This window comes from Psittacula echo (assembly GCF_963264785.1).
Source record: "Psittacula echo genome assembly, chromosome: 3".
Classification (NCBI taxonomy): Eukaryota; Metazoa; Chordata; class Aves; order Psittaciformes; family Psittacidae; genus Psittacula; species Psittacula echo.
The window spans coordinates 18,435,028-18,455,481 of NC_137736.1; the positions used below are offsets into that span (position 1 = coordinate 18,435,028).

General features: G+C 44.9%; 1 protein-coding gene across 1 annotated transcript in view; it reads right to left on the bottom strand.

Moving 5' to 3' along the window:
- PTGFRN (prostaglandin F2 receptor inhibitor) overlaps positions 1-20,454 on the bottom strand; it is a gene marked incomplete at both ends in the record, with an annotated part of 71,535 nt that overhangs the window by 23,285 nt on the left and 27,796 nt on the right. The window contains 4 exons of the mRNA XM_080613737.1: positions 685-1,110; positions 8,297-8,674; positions 11,416-11,835; positions 12,684-13,049. Of these exons, the coding sequence (XP_080469863.1) occupies positions 685-1,110; positions 8,297-8,674; positions 11,416-11,835; positions 12,684-13,049 (1,590 nt within the window). The remainder of the gene's footprint in view (positions 1-684; positions 1,111-8,296; positions 8,675-11,415; positions 11,836-12,683; positions 13,050-20,454) is intronic.

Consider the following 20,454-nt stretch of genomic DNA (forward strand, 5'->3'; position numbering starts at 1 on the left):
CACCATTTCTCTTTCCACTAAAGCAGAATCACAACAGAAGCTCTCCAGTTTGCTGATTAGGGATTATCCCTAAACTCATTTCAAAATACTTGTCTCTGAAATAAAGTTCTCTGCCTGTGGATGCCTGAGCTAGCTCACTTCAGCCTGAAAAAAGGCCCCAATCCATGCAAATCACTGAATTACTTTGCTCTGTCACCCACTTATTTTTTGATGGTCTATCTGGTACTACTGTGCTCACAAACTTCCTCGGAAGTGTGTTCTAAACATGGGGTTATAGGAAAGAGAATAGAACACCTCAAACGGTCAGACAGAGAAGATTGAAAGTGAGAGACATTCCTCTTTTCACCTCAAGACAACCATGTTGCTAGCAGAAAGACGCATCCTACAGAGATCAAAACACTCCAAGTAATGAAAGGGTACAATGACCCCAGCATAGCGATGCCACCCCTGCCACAATGACAGCCTGGATCCTGGAAGTCTCAGCACAGGTTGGCTGACAATACCTCTGCTTTGCTCTTCCACTCCAAACTGTTGCATAAAACTGGCGAGTGCTGTTAAGTAGTTACTTCCCTCCACAAATAAGAGGCCTTTACAGTACGCAGTACTTTTTATCCTCTTTATAACACAGAGCCCATTTCCAAAGCCCATTAGCAAGCTTTCAGCAAACAGGTGCAAGATTCCTACCTTGTGTTGCCCAGAATATGCTGACAGATGCAGAAGTCACATCTTTACTCTTTACCCAGCTGTTGTTTCGGTGCCTGCTCCACGCAGAGATGACACAGAAATAATCCCCTCTGTCGCTTTCTGAAGTCCACTGGATTCGGAAACTGAAGGTGTCAACAGCCTTTTTAGAGAATATAATTTCCCCATTCTGAGTTCGCTCTCTGCTCCTGTCCCCAAGCTGCAGAGTCCAGTCTGCGTCCATGGTGGCCAGGAGTTCTGCTGTCACCACATCATCACTGCGCAGGCGCTGTCTGTAGTACCAGGAAACCGTGAGGCGGATGCTTGCTTCAGTGTTGTGTGCATTTGTGATCCTGCAGTTGAGCTCTGTGGGGTCATCTGAAAACTTGGGTGTCTTAGAGGCATTCAGAAACACCTCATAGTCTGGCTCTGCAGGAGAGGAAACCCAGAAAAAGAGGTTAGAAGCTACAAGCAGAAGAGGAAAAGTGCCAGAGCTTATTAAGAGATATTTCTAACTTCTAACATCATTTCTGCAAAAGTACCTGAGCTAGAAGCCAAATCATAGAATCACAGAAGAGTTAGGATTGGAAAGGGCCTTAAGATCATCTAGTTCCAACCCCCCTGCCATGGGCAGGGACACCCCACACTACACCATGCCACCCAAGGCCTCATCCAACCTGGCCTTGAACACTGCCAAGGATGGAGCATTCACAACCTCCCTGGGCAACCCATTCCAGCGCCTCATCACCCTCTCAGTAAAGAACTTCTTCCTTATATCCAATCTAAACTTCCCCTGTTTAAGTTTGAACCCATTACCCCTTGTCCTGTCACTACAGTCCCTGATGAATAGTCCATCCCCAGCATCCTTGTAGGCCCCCTTCAGATACTGGAAGGTTGCTATAAGGTCTCCACGCAGCCTTCTTTCTCCAGGCTGAACAGCCCCAACTTTCTCAGCCTCTCTTCATACAGGAGGTGCTCCAGTCCCCTGATCATTCTCGTGGCCCTCCTCTGCACTTGTTCCAACAGTTCCATGTCCTTTCTATGTTGAGGACACCAGAACTGCACACAATACTCCAAGTGAGGGCTCACGAGAGCAGAGTAGAGGGGCAGGATCACCTCCTTCGACCTGCTGGTCACGCTCCTCTTGATGCAGCCCAGGATACAGTTGGCTTTCTGGGCTGCGAGCGCACACTGCTGGCTCATGTTCATTTTCTCATTGACCAACACCCCCAAGTCCTTCTCTGCAGGGCTGCTCTGAATCTCTTCTCTGCCCAACCTGTAGCTGTGCCTGGGTTTGCTCAGACCCAGGTGTAGGACCTTGCACTTGGCATGGTTAAACTTCATAAGGTTGGCATCAGCCCACCTCACAAGCGTGCTGAGGTCCTCTGGATGGCATCCCTTCCCTCCAGCGTATCAACCAAACCACACAGCTTGGTGTCATCGGCAAACTTGCTGAGGGCGCACTCAATCCCACTGTTCATGTCACCGACAAAGATGTTGAACAAGACCGGTCCCAACACCGATCCCTGAAGGACACCACTCGTTACCGGTCTCCAGCCGGACATCGAGCCATTGACCACAACTCTTTGCGTGTGGCCATCCAGCCAGTTCTTTATCCACCGAGTGGTCCACCCATCAGATTGATGTCTCTCCAATTTAGAGACAAGGATGTCGAAGGCTTTGCACAAGTCCAGGTAGATGACGTCAACTGCTATGCCCCTGTCCATCAGTTTCGTAGCCCCATCATAGAAGGCCACCAAATTGGTCAGGCAGGATTTCCCCTTAGTGAAGCCATGCTGGCTGTCACCAACCACCTTGTTTTTCATGTGCCTTAGCATGCCTTCCAGGAGAATCTGCTCCAAGAGTTTGCCAGGCACAGAGGTGAGACTGACTGGACTGTAATTCCCCGGGTCATCCATTTTCCTCTTCTTGAAAATGGGGGTTATATTTCCCTTTTCCAGTCATTGGGAACTTCACCTGACTGCCATGATTTTTCAAATATGATGGCCAGTGGCTTAGCAACTTCATTCACCAGCTCCTTCAGGACCCGCGGATGGATTTCGTCAGGTCCCATGGACTTGTGTATGTTTAGGTTTTTAAGATGGTCTCAAGCCAGATCCTCTCCTGCAGTGGGCCTAGGGTCTTCACTCTCACAGTCCCTGCGTTCGCCTTCCAAGACTTGGGTGGTGCGGTCAGAGCCTTTGACAGTGAAGACCGAGGCAAAGAAGTCATTAAGAACCTCAGCCTTCTCCAAATCCTGGGTAGCCAGTTCTCCCGATATCTTCTGGAGGGGGCCTATGTTGTCCCTAGTCTGTCTTTTACTCACTACGTACCTATAGAATCCCTTCCTATTATCCTTCACATCCCTAGCCAAGTTCAATTCTAACTGGGCCTTAGCCTTTCTCACCTGGTCCCTAGCTTCCCAGACAACATCCCTGTATTCTTCCCAGGCTGCCTGTCCCTGCTTCCACCTTCTATAAGCCTCTTTTTTCCTTTGAATTTTCCTCAGCAGCTCCTTATCCATCCAAGGAGGTCTCCTGGCCCTCCTCCTGCACTTCCTTCTAGTTGGGATGCAACACTCCTGAGCTTGGAGCACGTGATCCTTGAATAACAACCAACAGTCTTGGGCCCCCCTGCCCTCTAGGGCTGTATCCCATGGAACCTTACTGAGCAGGCTCCTGAAGAGGCCAAAGTCTGCTCTCTTGAAGTCCAGGGCAGTGAGCTTGCTGCACGCTCTTCTCACTGTCCCAAGGATCTTGAATTCGACCATCTCGTGGTCACTGCAACCAAGGCTGCCCTAGAGCATCACATTTCCAACCAGCCCTTCCCTGTTGGTGAGCACGAGGTCAAGCATGGCACCTCTCCTTGTCGGCTCCTCTATTACTCGCAGAAGGAAGTTGTCTTCCACACAATCGAGGAACCTCCTGGATTGCTTGTGCCGGGCCGTACCATCACTCGAACAGAAGTCAGGGTGGTTGAAGTCCCCCATGAGAGCAAGGGCCTGCGAGCGTGAGGCTGTTCCTATCTGCCTATAGAGCACTTCATCCACAGATTCCTCTTGATCAGGCAGTCTGTAACAGATCCCCACAGTAATGTCCCCCATCGCTGCTCTCCCTTTAACCTTGACCCACAAACTCTCTGTCGACTGCTCACCCGTCCCCAGACAGAGTTCCATACTCTCCAGCCTATTCCTAACACAAATAGCAACTCCCCCTCCCTGCCTGCCAGGCCTGTCTTTTCTAAAGAGCCTGTAAGCTTCCATTCCAACACTCCAGTCGTAGGAACCATCCCACCATGTTTCTGTGATGCCTACTATATCATACTCCTGCAGTCGTGCACACATCTCGAATTCCTCTTGTTTCCCATGCTACGGGTGTTTGTACAGAGGCATCTGAGCCGAGCTGCAAATGAATCTGGCTCATTGGCTGGAGCGGCTGGAATATCTGCATCACTCCGAGCAATGCCAGAATACAGATTTTTTTTACAAGACCTGGGGACTGTGAACTTTGACTCAAGCTCTCAGACTTGCATCAGTCTGACACAAGTACCCCAAGGCCCGCATTTCTGAATAAGAGTTTCTATTTCATATGTCTAGTCACACCATTTCAGAAAAATAAGGCCTAAGATCTTGTTGAGCAAAATCATCCCCTTCTTTAGGCCTGGCCCCGAGAACCCACCATGTGGGCTCAGTTTCAGCTCAGGCAGTCACCTTCTGCACCTATTCAAATGCCTGAGGGCAGCCTGCAGCAACAGGGGACTTATTCTCTAGCTGTGGATTAACCAAAGACATCCCATTTCCCCAATTCCTCTCTAGGATAAAAGGCCATTTCCCATCCTGAAGTGCCTCTTTTTCCACACTTAACCATCCCATTATGTCTCTACAATACAGTTTAAGAATGTTAAAAAACAACCCAAGAAAACCCACCTTGCCTACCCAGACACCAAAACCAGGGGGCACGGGTACCACCATTGGCACTGCCCACAGGCAGCACCAAGAGTGGGGCACAGTACATTTCAACAGGCAGCATAATAAATAATAAGTAGGTGAAGAGTCAAAAATCAGAAGAGCTTCACAATCTGAAGAGAAGTACATCCTATGCAGCTGTGAGACTGGAATACCTCAAGCTTGAAAAGGAGTGCCTGAAATTCACGGGTTAAGAATGGGGCTGTTGTATTTAAATCTGAAATAGCTGGCTGTCCAAAGCGTAAAAGCGATAAGGCAGCCACATGACTATTTTCTCTCAGACTACAGAGATAGTAAAGGAAAAAGATTACAGCAACAACCTCACACCACAAAGGAAATACATATTTATTTACTAGTGTTAAAATATTTTTCTGCCCTCTGTCTACTATAATTCAGAAAAAAAATACTAAATTTCCAACTGTTTGGCCAGCACTCATCACGTGGCTTTTACATTGTGTTCAGTGCTCTATATTTATTTCTTGCTTTATGTTTTACTTGGCATTTTGCCCTCCTAGAAACAATTAACTGAAGCTATAATTGGGACAGAGACTGCAATCCAAGGCTAAAACTTAGGCTTAGCTCACCAATGAGCCAAGATAATAAAGCATCTTAATAGAACTGCTGTGCAAATTGTGTGTGCACACACACTTTCGGACTTCAGATGCAAAGAATAAAAACAAGTGTCTCAAGCAAGCTGGCTGCTTGCAGAAAAGATTTCTCATCATTAAGCGTTCTGCATGCAGTGTCCTTGCATCCAGCAAGAACAAGGGCATTAATACACACCAGACACAGGAGATGCTGAGTATCTGCAGTATTAAAAACATAAAATTACTCTTTACAGAAGTCTGTAGTATGTATCACCAGTGAAAATAGTGCTAATTTATGCACATTTTCAGTGTAAGGAAGGCAAAATAAAAATCTATGCAACCAAGGCATAGATTATTAATGGTGACCAAACCCCACTTTTAAGCCCCCATAGATCCTACAGCTACACTACTCTTCCTGTCTCATTCAAAAACACTGTTCTTCTCCAGGGCCTCATGATATATTGCTCATGCTCTGCAATTTTCTTATCACTCCCCCTCACCTTCCTTTCCCCCCAAAAAAGAAGGCATTCAATACCAATTAATGTTTTCAGAGCAGCAAACACTATGAAAGCAGAAACTCTTCTCTAGACAGGAACACAAGGAAAAAGCTGCAAGAAACTCGCTTTCTCAGAATATCACTTCAGGTTTGGTTTATTTGCAGGCAGGAGAAGGACCACTAAGAGAGTTTTGGCTCTGACAGCACCACTCCAGCTAGGCGCTTCACCCTGACACTCAACCAGAGGATTTAGAAAGAATAAAAGGCTGGCTAGATAAACCTCATTCCTCTGCTCTGCCAGCTGTCAAAGAACAGCCTCACTGATAGTTCAATGACTTAATACTCCAGCAGCTCTTAACGTCCATTAAGGAGGAGTTGGTGAATTCTGTATGCAGTTGAAAACCTCAAATGCTGAAAATTTATTCTACTTTCCCTTGCCCTAACAACCAAGCAACTGCTGAAGAGCAGATTTTATTCTCTCCTGCTCCAAATAATATGAAATTGGAATGGTGAGTGTAAGAAATAGTTCTAGAGGTACAGGCACTAATTAATTACAAGAGAGTACATGAGTGTGCAGTGCACCTGTGCATACGTGAACACGTGTGCATGCATAAGCGTGCATGCAAGTGGGGGAAGAATGGAACACTCACAAATTTAATATGCAATTTGAATGGCTTAATGAGGACAGGAAAAGGAGACATTCATCACTTGAGCACTTCTAGCACACATTGCAAGTATACATGGAAACAGTCACAGCTCAACTGCTCTTTACAATGGTAAAATGCAAAATTTAAAGTAATGGTTGCTGTGTTTTAACCTTTTGATGCAGCTATTTACTTCTGAAAACCAGACTTCAGAGCAGACTCTCTATATATTGGGCTCATTCAGTACATTTATGTTGGAGGAACTCTGCCTTTGTAACCGGACAGCACCACCAGTTTCTGGTGACAAGAGGCTCTGAACAGGTACATTGAGAGGGTTTAAGTCTGGATACTTGCATCGAGTCAAACCTGGGAACAAGCACCAAGCACTACAGCTCTGCCAGTTCTCCCCCAGCTCCCATCTACGCTCATTGATGTTTCCAACACAACCAATAGTTTGCCAATTTTAGCAGGCACAGAAACCTTACCTACAGCATCCTGCAACATAATCTTGAGTTTCACTGCTTCTAAATTGAAGCTATTCTCTCTCCAGAATTAAGCTAGGAGAGAGGATGGGTAGGCTGACACACCTAGACCCATCTCTAAAATAACAGGCTTTTTAGAAATTTTGCTGGAGTTTAATTTTTAGTATTTCTCCCAAGCAACTTTTAAGGATATTTGCATAAACAGAGTTCAGCTGGGATAATACAGAGCTTTTGCTTTACAATCTGCAGTATGCATATGAAACAGTGGATCTCCAAAACAGATTTGTCTTGGGAAAGGAGTATAGGAAAAGATACTGTCAGGCTGCTCTTGTAGGCCAGGTAGATCAGCTAAGCCTGTTGAATCTCTTTTACAGCTTCTGTTCCTCACCTAGTCAACAAGCCTTAAATAGACAGCTGTTAAACACGGCTGCTTCTAACCAGTGCCTTGCAAAACAATGTGGACATTGACAGCATTAGAGCTGTAAGAAAGGAAAACTGCGAAGAATAATTGGGAGATAAAGAAAGGATAAAATAAAGAGATCATCAAGTTTATGTTTAAGTAGCTTCCCCCATCCCACTGGTGAATTATAGGAACTTGCTGCAGAAATGCTGAACTAATGTATGGAACCCATAACTTCAAGTGCACAGATAATCCTTTTCTTGTCCAAAAGGCTAAAAAACCACTTACCTCTAAGACTACAAGATGAAAAATGCACCACACTGAGAAGGACACTAAATACCACAGGAAAATCTGTTTTAGTGGCCACTGTGCTAATCAATACCACTAGCATTAAGTTAGCCACCAGCTAGGTCTCTCTCACTCAGTCACACTACTCAACAGCTTTGTGACATGATCTCATAAAATTTACTTGTTTATCAAGGGAGAAGAATAAAACAGTATAAAATTTATTCTAAATCCACCAATAGGATGTGTGTCTCCCTTAAAACAACAAAACAAAACCCAGCAACTTTGAAAGCTCTCATTATCAAGTTTCTATTATAAATAGTTTTTATAATATGACTTGTGAAAAGAGAAAGCATCTGATACCACTGCTTTCAGAGCTCAGAAAGAATGTCTTGCTGGATCATAGCCCTGCTAATGGTATGAGGGAAGTGGAAGGGGACAACATGACAACAAAGGCAGCTTCAGGCCCTAGAAAACAAGGCAGGCTTTTAAGTTCTATATCCCAGCCGCAGACTGTTGACACCAGAAAGTGGAATGCCTAAGTGGGATGTGCCATAAGACCTATAATGTACAAATGCAAAACCCTGTAGCATCAGTATTTTTATATGTGAGAGAGATACTTTACATAGATAATAGGTGCAAACAAGAGAGAAACTTGTGCAGAAGAGTTTCTGCAAGATCCTCTCTTGCAGGATCAAGACAGGACCAAGGAATGAGTGATACATTACCCATGAACTCTGAAAGCAGAATCACTCACCTAATGCTGTCACCACCACACTGACTGGTGCAGATGTTCTCTCCACCACCTTATGCCAACTCCCGTTATGCAGTGGCACCCAGACAGCTGCTTGGCAGAAGTAGTAGCCAGAGTCTCCCACATCCACATCACGTACCAACAGGCGATAGGAGTTCCTATCAACATGGCTCAGGCTGATGAGAGTTGAATCACTGACAACAGAATCATGGTCCATGCTCAGCAAAACCTGAGCATCTGACAAGGTAGCATCAGGTGATGCAGAAAAATACCACATCACCTCTGCTTGGAAAATACCACTCCGATCTGTTGTGATGTTGCATGTAAGATCCAGGGAATCTCTTTCAGTCACAGACACATTGCTTGTTGAGATGACCACACCTAGAGCTTAGAAATGAAGAGATAAAAATTCAAACAAAAAATTATTTTGTTTTTAAAGCCCACTGTAACCTATTCAGGACTTCCTATTCTATTACAGAAGCTTCTGAAACTGCCCAGTAGCCCTACCTTCAGATGTCTGCAGGACATTGAGCTGCATGATCTCAGGTGTGTTGCAGAGACACGAAACAAAAGCAAACAGAAGGCAGCAATAACTCTTTATACTGCCAACTCCTCCACTTACTGCTCTGACCAACACTCACTGTAGACTTTAAAGCAATGCCAATAGCCACTTAAAATACATTTAAACTCCTCCACTGGCCAGTATTTTTATGGCCAGCACATATGGTCATTAGCCAGCATTCAAACGGAACCTTCTGCATTCTGCAGGTTATCAGGCTAGCCACAGCTTGTTAAAAGAAACCCATGGAACGAAAGTTTCAAGACCAGAAGTAGAAAAGCTGGCCTTATTTACTGGTTAGAGGTGAATCAGGGGTGCTGTATGTGTTGTTTGTAAAGCTCAATGCAAATCAGTTCACCAGGTTACCACATGTCTTCACTTGCTCATTCCGTCATTCTACACTGCCTAAAGATTAGATTTGAATCTCAGCACAGCACCGCTCCCACAGTTTGTAATGCAGTTGCTCTTAAAGTCTCAACTGAGGCCAGTAGACAGGGCTGCTAGAGCCGTGGCTCTTCCCAGCAGATCTATGATGAAGACCAAAAGCAAGAATGCAGATTGCTGCCTTAAACAGGCACCCATGACTCTGGTGCAAATTGGTGACTTCTATGTAAAACCATATTCTATTATATAATAGGTACCCATTTGTAAAAGCTTTCTAGGACTATCATCAGGAATGACAGACAAGTTCTGTCTTCATGAAACAGTGACAGGCATTCAGAATCTGGCAGTGTATGCATACAGAAGAACTCTAAAAAAGAGTTTACCCATACATATATTCTCAAATGCTTTTTTTGTTGCTGTTACAGACATGTCTAAAGGCCTCAGTTATATACCTATTGTGCAAGGCACTATTAAAAAAAGACATATGAGAACAAATTTGGGCCCAAAGACATCATGATTTTAGGAGATGGAAGTGATGAGCAAGTAGATAGAAGAGCAACAGAAAAAAAAAAAACCCTACTACACAGTTATACAAGTAGCCTGTGCATGACTTTGTTAGATATGTTAACTCATCTTTTAGTTTGGGGTTTTTAATTTTGTTTCTACAGATTTAACTCTACAGGTCACAGCAGGTGAGAATGAGGGAAGTGAAACTACCAGGCATAGCTGGTTGTCGCATTTAAAACTTCAAGTTGCATTTACAACTTCAGTTGTAAAAAAGTCCTACTACAGGATGCGTGGGTAAAAATTCCCACAACATTTTGCTAGAGCATAACCTATCCCATTTAGCATAACTTTAAAAAAAGCCTTCATGCCCCAACGAAGTGCTAGTGCTGCCAGTGACTGAACTAAAAATGAAGGCAAACAAATACTTCACTAACAAACAGAAAACAAACACAAAGGAAACCACACATCCAAACCACATTAAAAAACTGCACCTGGCTATCTTCCTGGTTTTAGCCATTGATTAAGCCCCACCTACTTAAACCAAGTTCTTCAAAAGTGTGACAAAATGGAGAATTACAGCTCTTGATTAAGCAAGCCCTGCCTGAGCAGAAAGCACCTGCAAGCTTTACTGCGTAACAGACATCCTGAAAAAGAGGACACAGATTGATCCTGTCAGATTTCACAGTCTAAGTACCACCAGGATACTAAAACTACATCCAGATGAGCTAGCAAGAAAAACCCAGCAGTTCTGAGTTCCTCCTATAGTGATTAAAGGATTACAAAACTGAAAAGATAGCCTTACTATCTGAACACTTCTAAAACAGCGTCATAATCTCACATTTCTGACGTACCATCACTGCCTGTTTTTCCACCTCTTGAGTGACAAGATGCATCACCCCTCACTTTCCCTCCTCCAACTAGCAGTGGTAATGTTAATACAATTAAGTGCTTAGGTGCATCCACTGCTGACACCAGTGTGGGTAGGGATATCTGGATATCTTCTGCAAAGCACTGTATACGTTTTTGTCTCCTTAGTCAAGCATGCAATGATGTGTTTAGCAGAACCATTATTGTCCTAGACCCCTGCCAACACAATGGAGCAATCAGACCAGTGATCCAGTGCTAGTGATAAAAATCGCTGGATAATTTGTCATGTTAAATTATCACTGCTTATCTTGAACTTTTTATGATATTTTAATAAACAACATACAGAAAAGCTTCATATCTGTCACTGAATCACAAGCCACTTTTACAGGGGAAGTGCAGTTGTTTAGTGCCATGGGACAGCCCTGTGCAATGAGAAAGCAGAGGGAAGGTTTGGGATGCTCAGGGGTTAAATACAATAAGAAACACAAAAAAAAAAAAAACCAGAAAAAATCTAAAGTGAACTAAGCATGAGATAAAATCTTGTTCTAGGCATCTAAGAAGTTCAAGTCAATGCTTCCATGCCATTATCCCCCTTCTCCCCAAAATAGAAGCTAGAAAAAAATGTCAAGCATTTTCTATCAGCTCAGATGTAAACAGGCCAGCTTTCCAAACAGTACTCTAGGTTCTCCTGGAACACATCCTCATTTAGTTCAGCTCACCCAATTTCTGGTTTCAAAGTATCATAGTATGGACACAGCACTGCTGTAGCTACAAGGCGTGACCCCAGTCCATAAGTAACACTCACCAGTGCGCTGGATTGACACACTTGCTATCTCCACGCTCTTCTCCTGGATCTTCTGCCATGAGCTATCTGCCCCTCTTACCCACTCACTCACAAGACACCTGTAGGCACCCTCATCCACCGACGAGGCTTGGGACACAGATAACCAATACGTGTCATTTGTCCCCGTGTCCAAGCGAATATCTCCATTACGGTAGCGCTCTTCATAGCCAGGGCCCGGCTGGAATTTGCCCTCATGAGTCAAAGACAGAACATCACACCAAGTCAATTCATTTTTCCTCTGCCAAGTCACATGCAGGTGAGTGTGCTCTGGTGAGGTGGTAATTGCTGAGCAGCGCAGCTTGAAGGAGTCACCCTCAGACAGCCTGAGAGACATTGAGGAACGTGCTTTTGAACCACTCACGGATAAACCATCGGAAATCACTATTGAAAAGATCAAAGACACAAGCATCATAAAACACAATCAAAAAAAGAATACTCACACTGACCTGTCCAGATATAAGGCAGTAAAACTACCATAGAGGAATACTTGGCCAATCATTCCTTCTTCCACACATAAATATATTCAAGGAAAAAGGAAATTCAGCTGAAAATCCATTAAAGGAAGTGCTCCATTTTAAACAAGCCAAGACAAGCATTCAAATTCATTTATCTTTGCCCTCGCTTTAGTTTCTCATCCAAACATCATCATTTTGACTATTCCCATCCAGAACCATCTTGATTTTCATGGGAGTAAAAGATAAGACACTTGAAAAAAATAGCCTCCTAAGTTATTACTGAAGAGCCCTAAATGAGAGAGCAAAGTTAAGGTATGACTGAAGTATCATCATGCTAAAGAGGAAAAGAAAGATTACCTCTTTCATTCAGAAGGATCCCTAAATGACACTATAAATGAGAGAGAAGACAGGCTGTTTTTTACCTGAAGTTAGCCTCTCTACCCAGAGGCTTAGAGATATTAAATATTTGCCGACATCTTCAGAAATCCCTCTGCTTAGTTTTCCCATTTTTATTTACATATTTACTAGACAGAAAAAAGTAAAGTGATGTTTATAGTAAACAGCCTCTCTTTGTTTCTTCACCTCACTTGCCTTTGCTATCACACTTCCCAATTTTTGATGCTGGCTTTAGAAGAATTAAACAGAAACAAGAAGAAGACAAAAAAAAAAAATAATCACACTGCTCATAAGCAACAGAAGTTCAACAGTCTTAAGAGTACATCTATAATCAATATCAAAAGCAAATTTAGAGCACACCTCACTCTTCAGAAATACCTTTCACTTGGACCTCTGCATCATAATTTCCCTGAACGGTGGCATCAGTGCTGGGCGTGGAGCATTTGTATCTCCCTTGGTCAGTTGGCTGGATGTTTCTAATCACAAGTTCCACAGCATCATTGCTGCTCCGTCTCAGTTTGATATCCCCGTAGCCTACACGTTTTTGGTACTCCTCAGAGGTGAATGTAGAATCCCAGGTACTCACTATCCTTACGAAGTCAGTCTCTTGGGAGAATTCCCAGTCAAAGTTCTGTTCACTGGGTCCATCATAGTCACTAACGCTGCAAGGGATCTCCACCTCCGTTCCCACGACTCGAATAAGGGGACCTTTGGGAACCCTCACAACACGCCCTCTGCAGACAGCTAGGCAGGAGGATAGAGAGAAAACACACAGTTAACAAAGGAATTACCAGAACAGCATACAATAAGATTGGGCATCTCACTGCAGAAAGCTAGAAGTAGTAAAAATACTATTTCCCAGTAACTTGTAATCTCATTGGAGCAGAAGCCCCTAAATGCACTATTTTTAGGGAGTTAAATCTTTGTTTCATTACTTAACACATTAAGTAACAGAATACTGCGAGAGAGAAAACTATAAGGAGGAGGAAGAAAAACAAAAAATAAAAAGAAGTGAGAGAAGTAGCCGTAGATCCAACATTTCTCTACTACAAGCCAAGTGCTACACAAGATGCTTAAACGCCACTAATAAGTGGTTTTCATTACTAAATTGAGGGCATAACTTTGCCAGACATTTTTATAAGACTTCTCCTAACATCAGTAGAGGGTTCAAAGTAGGAAACTAATTCTTCCCTAGCTTGAGAGCCCCAAGCACAGTAAGTTGACTTCCTCCAAAAACGAGCATAGTCATTTCTGCCCTGAAGAGTTGTGGCTTCTCTAACACAGGTGAGCTTCCTCACCTTCCTAATTGATTTGTAAGAACAGATTTCAACAGACACAGTTTGCTTAAACAGATTTGTGCAACCACATCTGTTTCTAGCACACATTTCCTCTTTGGTGGAAGTCCAGAACAGGGCAGCATGAGCAGAGGAGGCTCCCTCCAGATCAGAGGAACACACAGTGTTCAGACTACGTCAGAACCTGGTCAGGATGGACCTTGTCTTGCTACAATGTTAAAAGGACAAGAGCAGTTTTCTGCAGAAAGCTGGCAGAACAGCATGTTACTTGAAGTGTGATCCACTTCAAGACCTGGCAAAGATGCAGCAGGAGACTTTTCTGGTTGATTTGGCTCTGTATACCAGAGTATAATTGCAGCAGGTGTGCATGGATTTTAGCAGGTTCTTACTTCCCAAAAGAGCAAACCAATTTGGTTCATAGTTCCGACCAGATAAATCTTTTCAGAATGAGAGGGTTACCGCTTAAACTCAGTCTCCAAACATGAACAGGCTACTGCATCCCACCACCTCTGTATCCATAGCAAAGTATTTTAGCAGCCAGGCAGAACAGGAGAAGCCAGAACACTGAAGGACAAATCTTGCTAAAACCACGACAGTGGCCATCAAAAGCAGTCGGACCAAAAGGCTGAGCTGATACCACAGAGGCAAAGCCAAATTTAAACAAACAAAACACCCAACACACAAAGTTCAGCAGCCCACAACTGCTCTAACTCACCAGCTACATTGGGAAAGCCACCAGTTAGTGACATGAACACCAATATACTTGCTGAGCCTTTCCCTTCCTATCACTCTGTACGTCTTCTTGCTGCAGATTAAGACCCCACTCACAGGCTTAGGACCATCACACCAATAGGTATCCAGGTGTGGAAAAGAAGTTAGTCTCATGGACAGAAACCACTCCATAACAGGGGAACCTGTTATGAAGCGTAACTAAAAAGTGTATTTTTATCGCCAGTTACTGCTCAGCAAACAGCTGAACCAAGGACTGACACTGGCTTTACCTCCCCGGTTCCTAACTCTTTGCTTTGCAGGCTGTTCACATGTACAGGCTCAGTCATAGAATCATAGAATCACAGAATCATAGAATAGTCAAGGTTGGAAAAGACCTGAAGATCATCAAGTTCCAATCCCGTGGCAGGGACACCATAACATAACAGTCATACCATTCCAATTTCGTCATTGCCATGACCTTCTGTATTCAATCTGAATACTTCATGAAACTTACTTGTAATGCAGACTGCGGTTAATCTCTTACCCATTATATCCCTCCCAGAAGATGGTTATTATGTACCTGACCAAGTGATTGACTAGTCCTAATAAGGAAGGTGGACTTCTCTGCACCATTCATATGTAGATCAGAGCAGAAAACCTCCAACTATGTAATGTTCCACAATCAGATGTCTCGAAGTCCATCTCTCTGAACACAAGCACCATATAGTAAAATCATTGGTACACAAAAATAACCAACTGTCGTGGTTTAAGCCCTGGCTGTAAATTAGAACCACGCAGTCTACTTCCCCCCCACACTCCCCAGAGGGATGGGGAGGAGAATCAAAAGAATGTAACTCCCACGGGTTGAGATAAAAACAGTCCAGTAACTCAGGTATAACACAAATCGCTGCTGCTGCCACCAATAATAATAATGATAAGAGAAATAACAAGGGAAGAAAATATGATACCACTCGCCGGAAAAGAGCCCGACCGAAAAGAGGATGTGCCCTTCCGGGTAGCTCCCAGTTACATCCCCCGGCATGACGTGCTGTGGTATGGAATACCTCTTTGGCTAGTTTGGGTCAGGCGTCCTGTCCCTGCTTCCTCCTGGCCCCTCCTCCTCCCTGGCAGAGCATGAGACTCACAAAGTCCTTGGTCAGTCTAAACATCAGTGTTATCAGCTGTTCCCAGGCCAAAAGTCAGAAACACAGTGCTCCAGCAGCTACTAAGAAGGAGAAAAACTGACTGCTACTGCTGAACCCAGGACAGTATCCACCCCTTATTCCATACCATTCACGTCATGCTCAGATCCCACATCTTCCATATACCCTCACTCTCATCTCAGTGCATTGTTATCTTAGTGCATGGACCAATCCCTATAAAGCTGCTGAGTCCATCCGGTCCATGATGTTGGGCTCCATCTCTTGTAACAGTCTTTCAGGGCAGGAGAGGCCCATTGCAAAGTCCACCCCTCGATCATGAGTCCATCTCTATGTTGCATCTCTGCCCTGATGGCCTGAAGTGTCATGGGCCCATCAGGCTCAAAATAATTCACCCTCCCCTGCAGCAGTCTCTGCAACTTGTTGTTGGGGACTCCATGCAGCTGCCTTCCATCTCCGACGCTTCCAAAGCACTGGAGGGGCCCAGTGAACTAGATACTCGCCCATGCTGTCCCATACACCATGACACTCATGGCTGTCCAGCCTTGGGGAAAACCTCTCGGTCCCCCTGTATTGTCTAAACCCAGACAAGACCCAAACCTGACTCTGCTTAACTCTCAGGATCAGACAAAATGGTCGTGGGTAGAACACACTCTGTGTGTGTGCCAACATGGTGATCCCCATCACAATCAGCAGGCAGGTTCCAAGGGTACCCAAAGGCCATTCAAAACCTTCAGAACTCTCAAATGATGCTGCTGTACTTGTCACTGGGGCTGGTGTAGCTGTTGTGCTTGAAGGCTCTCTCACCACCAGCTTCTCTTTTTCTGAGTCCAGATCTTCCTCTGCCTTGCTGGAAAGTGCTGCGGGGTCTCCTGCATCCTCCTGCGGCTCAGGCTCACGGGGCTCGGCGGACGGCTGCTGGGGGATGCTCTCGGCCGCCGCGGGGCTGGGCTCGGCCGTGGGGCTCGGCTCCGCCGCCGCCTCCTCCCGCTGCTCGGCAGCCGCCTCCTTCCCGGCCTCCGGCCCCGCTCCCGCCGCCGCTTGGTCCCCGGGGCCCCTCTCCCGGGCCGCTTCGGCCGCCGCCAGCTCCCGGGGCCGCTCCCCCTCAGCTCCCCGCAGCCTCACAAAGACGGAGGCGAGGACGAGGGCCAGGACGGTGAAGAGCAGCGGGACGGGCAGGTACAAGTCCACGGCCACGTCCATCCCGCCCTGCTGCCGGAGCCCGCCCGTATTACAAGCCATTACCATAAAATACAATGAAACAAGAACCTTAGCCCAAGGCCCACACTTGATAAACACTAACACAGCAAATACCGGCTCTAAGTAAGCTACAGCATACTGAAACTGTGGCATCAAGAGAAACAACTTTGAGAGCCAATAAATCAGCATTATGCCTCAGTCAGATCTGTCGTTATCTCAACCCTTCGTGCCCCATGTTGGGCGCCAAAAAGAACTGTCGTGGTTTAAGCCCCGGCTGTAAATTAGAACCACGCAGTCTACTTCCCCCCCACACTCCCCAGAGGGATGGGGAGGAGAATCAAAAGAATGTAACTCCCACGGGTTGAGATAAAAACAGTCCAGTAACTCAGGTATAACACAAATCACTACTGCTGCCACCAATAATAATAATGATAAGAGAAATAACAAGGGAAGAAAATATGATACCGCTCGCCGGAAAAGAGCCCGACCGAAAAGAGGACATGCCCTTCCGGGTACCTCCCAGTTACATCCCCCGGCATGACGTGCTGTGGTATGGAATACCTCTTTGGCTAGTTTGGGTCAGGCGTCCTGTCCCTGCTTCCTCCCGGCCCCTCCTCCTCCCTGGCAGAGCATGAGACTCACAAAGTCCTTGGTCAGTCTAAACATCAGTGTTATCAGCTGTTCCCAGGCCAAAAGTCAGAAACACAGTGCTGCAACAGCTACTAAGAAGGAGAAAAACTGACTGCTACTGCTGAACCCAGGACACCAACAAAAAATAAAGCTGCAGGACTCTAGATGTATTTTCTTACTAGGTCTGAAGTTGCAGCCCTATTCAGTCTTTCAACTTACCCTCTTAGAGCAGCAGGTAAGCTTTAAAGCACTGCCTGACAGCCAAACCAGCTTCCAGCAGACCGCCGTGAGAAGTCAGCTCAGGATCCGGACTGAGGGCACCTCTCAAACACTGACATCTCTCTAGAAAATACTCTCCTGTGACACTAAAACAAGTAGATAACACTGTTCTGCATGTATCTTTAGCTGTAGACCCACATACCGCCTACCACCTACCTACCACCACTGCACTAATCCAACCTAGAGGTCACAAAGGCATGACTAATGTGGCAAGGGCTGCACATTTGTGTTTGAGATTAGCACTGACAGCTCAGTTTCTCTTCTTCCAAGGTCACTAAAGACCATTTGACAGTAAATGAAGGTAGCGGGTGATTAGCACCTGCATAAGAGAAGACAGGCCAAAAGGAAAGATGGGGGCACAGGGACTCCTCAATTGATCTGTTCAGAGTCTGTAGCCTATTGCTGTGAAGCAACAACTATTCCCCTTCTCACAGCACAGTTGCACAAGGAATTCCAGTTTAACACAAAGTTGGAAGGAGGGTAGAGGAACAGGCTGCAGAAGAGAAGAGGGACAGCTTGTAGCAGTTATACTTTTATTCTTTACAAGCAATAACATTTGTTACTGATAAGATTAATCAGGATTCTTCTAAGGCAGGCGCAGATTCAGCATCACAATGTAAGAGAATGAGAACTTAACTGCAGAGCACCTCCTGTGCCATGACTAAAGGTAAGGAGGAGCATGTGCAGGGCAGACACTCCAAAGGGTGAGCTGCATTTCTAGGCAACCCAGGACACTCAGTATCCAGCAAGCTTGAATTCAGGGTTCTGTCTTTTGTGCTGCAACAGTGAACAGCAAGAGCATCCCTAGGTACTGAACAGGGTGTTATGCTGTCGTGGTTTAAACCCTGTCATCAAGCTAGCCACGCAGTCCACTCCCCCCCACCCGCCCTTTCTTCCCCCCTCCCGGAGAGACGGGGAGGAGAATGAAAAGAATGTAACTCCCACGAGCTGAGATAAGAACAGTCCAGTAACTAAGGTATAACACAAACCACTACTGCTAGCACCAATAATAATGATAAGGGAAACAACAAGAGAATACAATACCACCTGCCGACTGATAATATCTAGCCCAACCAAGCAGTGAGTCAGCCCTTCCGGGTAACTCCCAGTTACCTCCTGGGCATGACCTGCTGTGGTATGGAATACCTCTTTGGCTAGTCTGGGTCAGGTGTCCTGTCTCTGCTTCCTCCTGGCTTCCCCTCCTCCCTGGCAGAGCATAAGACTCACAAAGTCCTTGGTCAGGCTAAACATTTGAGCAGTAACTAAAAACATCGGTGTTATCAGCGCTGTTCCTAGGCCAAAAGTCAAAACCACAGCACTGCACCAGCTACTAAGAAGGAGAAAAAAAATGACTGCTACTGCTGAACCCAGGACATATGTTCTTTGCAGTGCATTAGGGATTAACATTTCATGTAACTGTAGTGGAAGGCACAGAGCTACAGACACTGATCTTGGCAAGAGCTGAGCTCCATATTACTCTGGCAAAAAAAAAAAAGTGAGAAGCTTTTACAAGTGTTTTATTCTTGCAGTGCTCCATTTTACTCACATACACTCTCTCAATCCTCCCAAAGCAATCCAGGTTCAGCATTCAAGCATGCAAGAGCTACAAATGCTGTAAATTAGTTGGAAACATTTATTTCCCATGACATCTAATATATTTCACTGTAAATATAAGGTGACATGTTCTTAGTGATTTCATTTGAATCCCATTTAATGGTAGAAACAGATGGAGCAGGACAGAACAGTGACACACTAGTGACAGAAAACAACAAAACTTTGACAATTCAGTATTTTTCAGTATCACGGAGACCATCAAAGATGTGTATTTAGCAGGAACTCCGTAACTGGCTCTGTATCATAACCTGCAATGCTGGATATCAAATCTACCTGAGCACGAGATTAAAAGCCCCAATACAAAACTTAACCAGACCACCAGATGAAATCACAATTTTGTTTTCCAAAACAAAAGATAATTGAGCTCCTGTAAGGATGCCAGCACACAAACACAAGGGATAGGATTTGTTCCTTGGACTCATTAGGTGACAGGACTACCAGGCAACACTGGTCCTTTTGCAGGGTTAGGCCAAAAACACACAGAAAGTAGAGCAACCACAGAGCTGTCATGGCTGTTTGTCAAGCAATTCAATTAGAGGATTCTGCCAAGGAAATGCATGAAATAATCTACCAGGAACACAGGCAAAGTATGGCTCAACTTAATAAACTGGGGTCTGCCATTTCAATAATACAGTGGCAAGAGAGCCAAGACACAACTTAGGCAGTTTGGAGCTACTGTTTGTTCCCTAGCAATGGTCCATGAAGTGCTTATATTAATTTATCTCAACACCTAGATGCACCATCTCATTGCTGTCATTAAATGAAATCCTTTCAAAAAGGAGATCACGGAAAGCAGATGACTGAATAGATAGGTTGTGAAGTCAATCTGAGTACATTAAATAGCAACCTGTCATTTTTAGGAAAATCAAGCAAACAAGCCAGCAAAACTGTGCAGAACAAGTGATCTGTTTAAACTCTCAACAAGCAATACAATTCCTCAAGAAAAGGGCTGGTGAGGATTTCCTCTTGCATTAGGGTCATTGCTATAGATGAGAAAAGTCTTTCAAGAGCCTCATCTTCACACAGGTTTTGCACCAATGTATCATTCATGAAAGAACAAGATGAGAAGTATCTGTGGAGTTGTTGCTTACAAGGCTGAGAAGGTATTGTCATTGCAAAGAACACGCTTCTGCTTCAACACTCTCTTACACAAGGTGCTTCCTCCACCTTGCACTAGACAGCTCTAATAAGCAAACAAGTTCTCTTAGCAGCCCAGAGGGGCAGGTTGGCTCTCTACATCCGCCAGCCAAAGGAGAATGC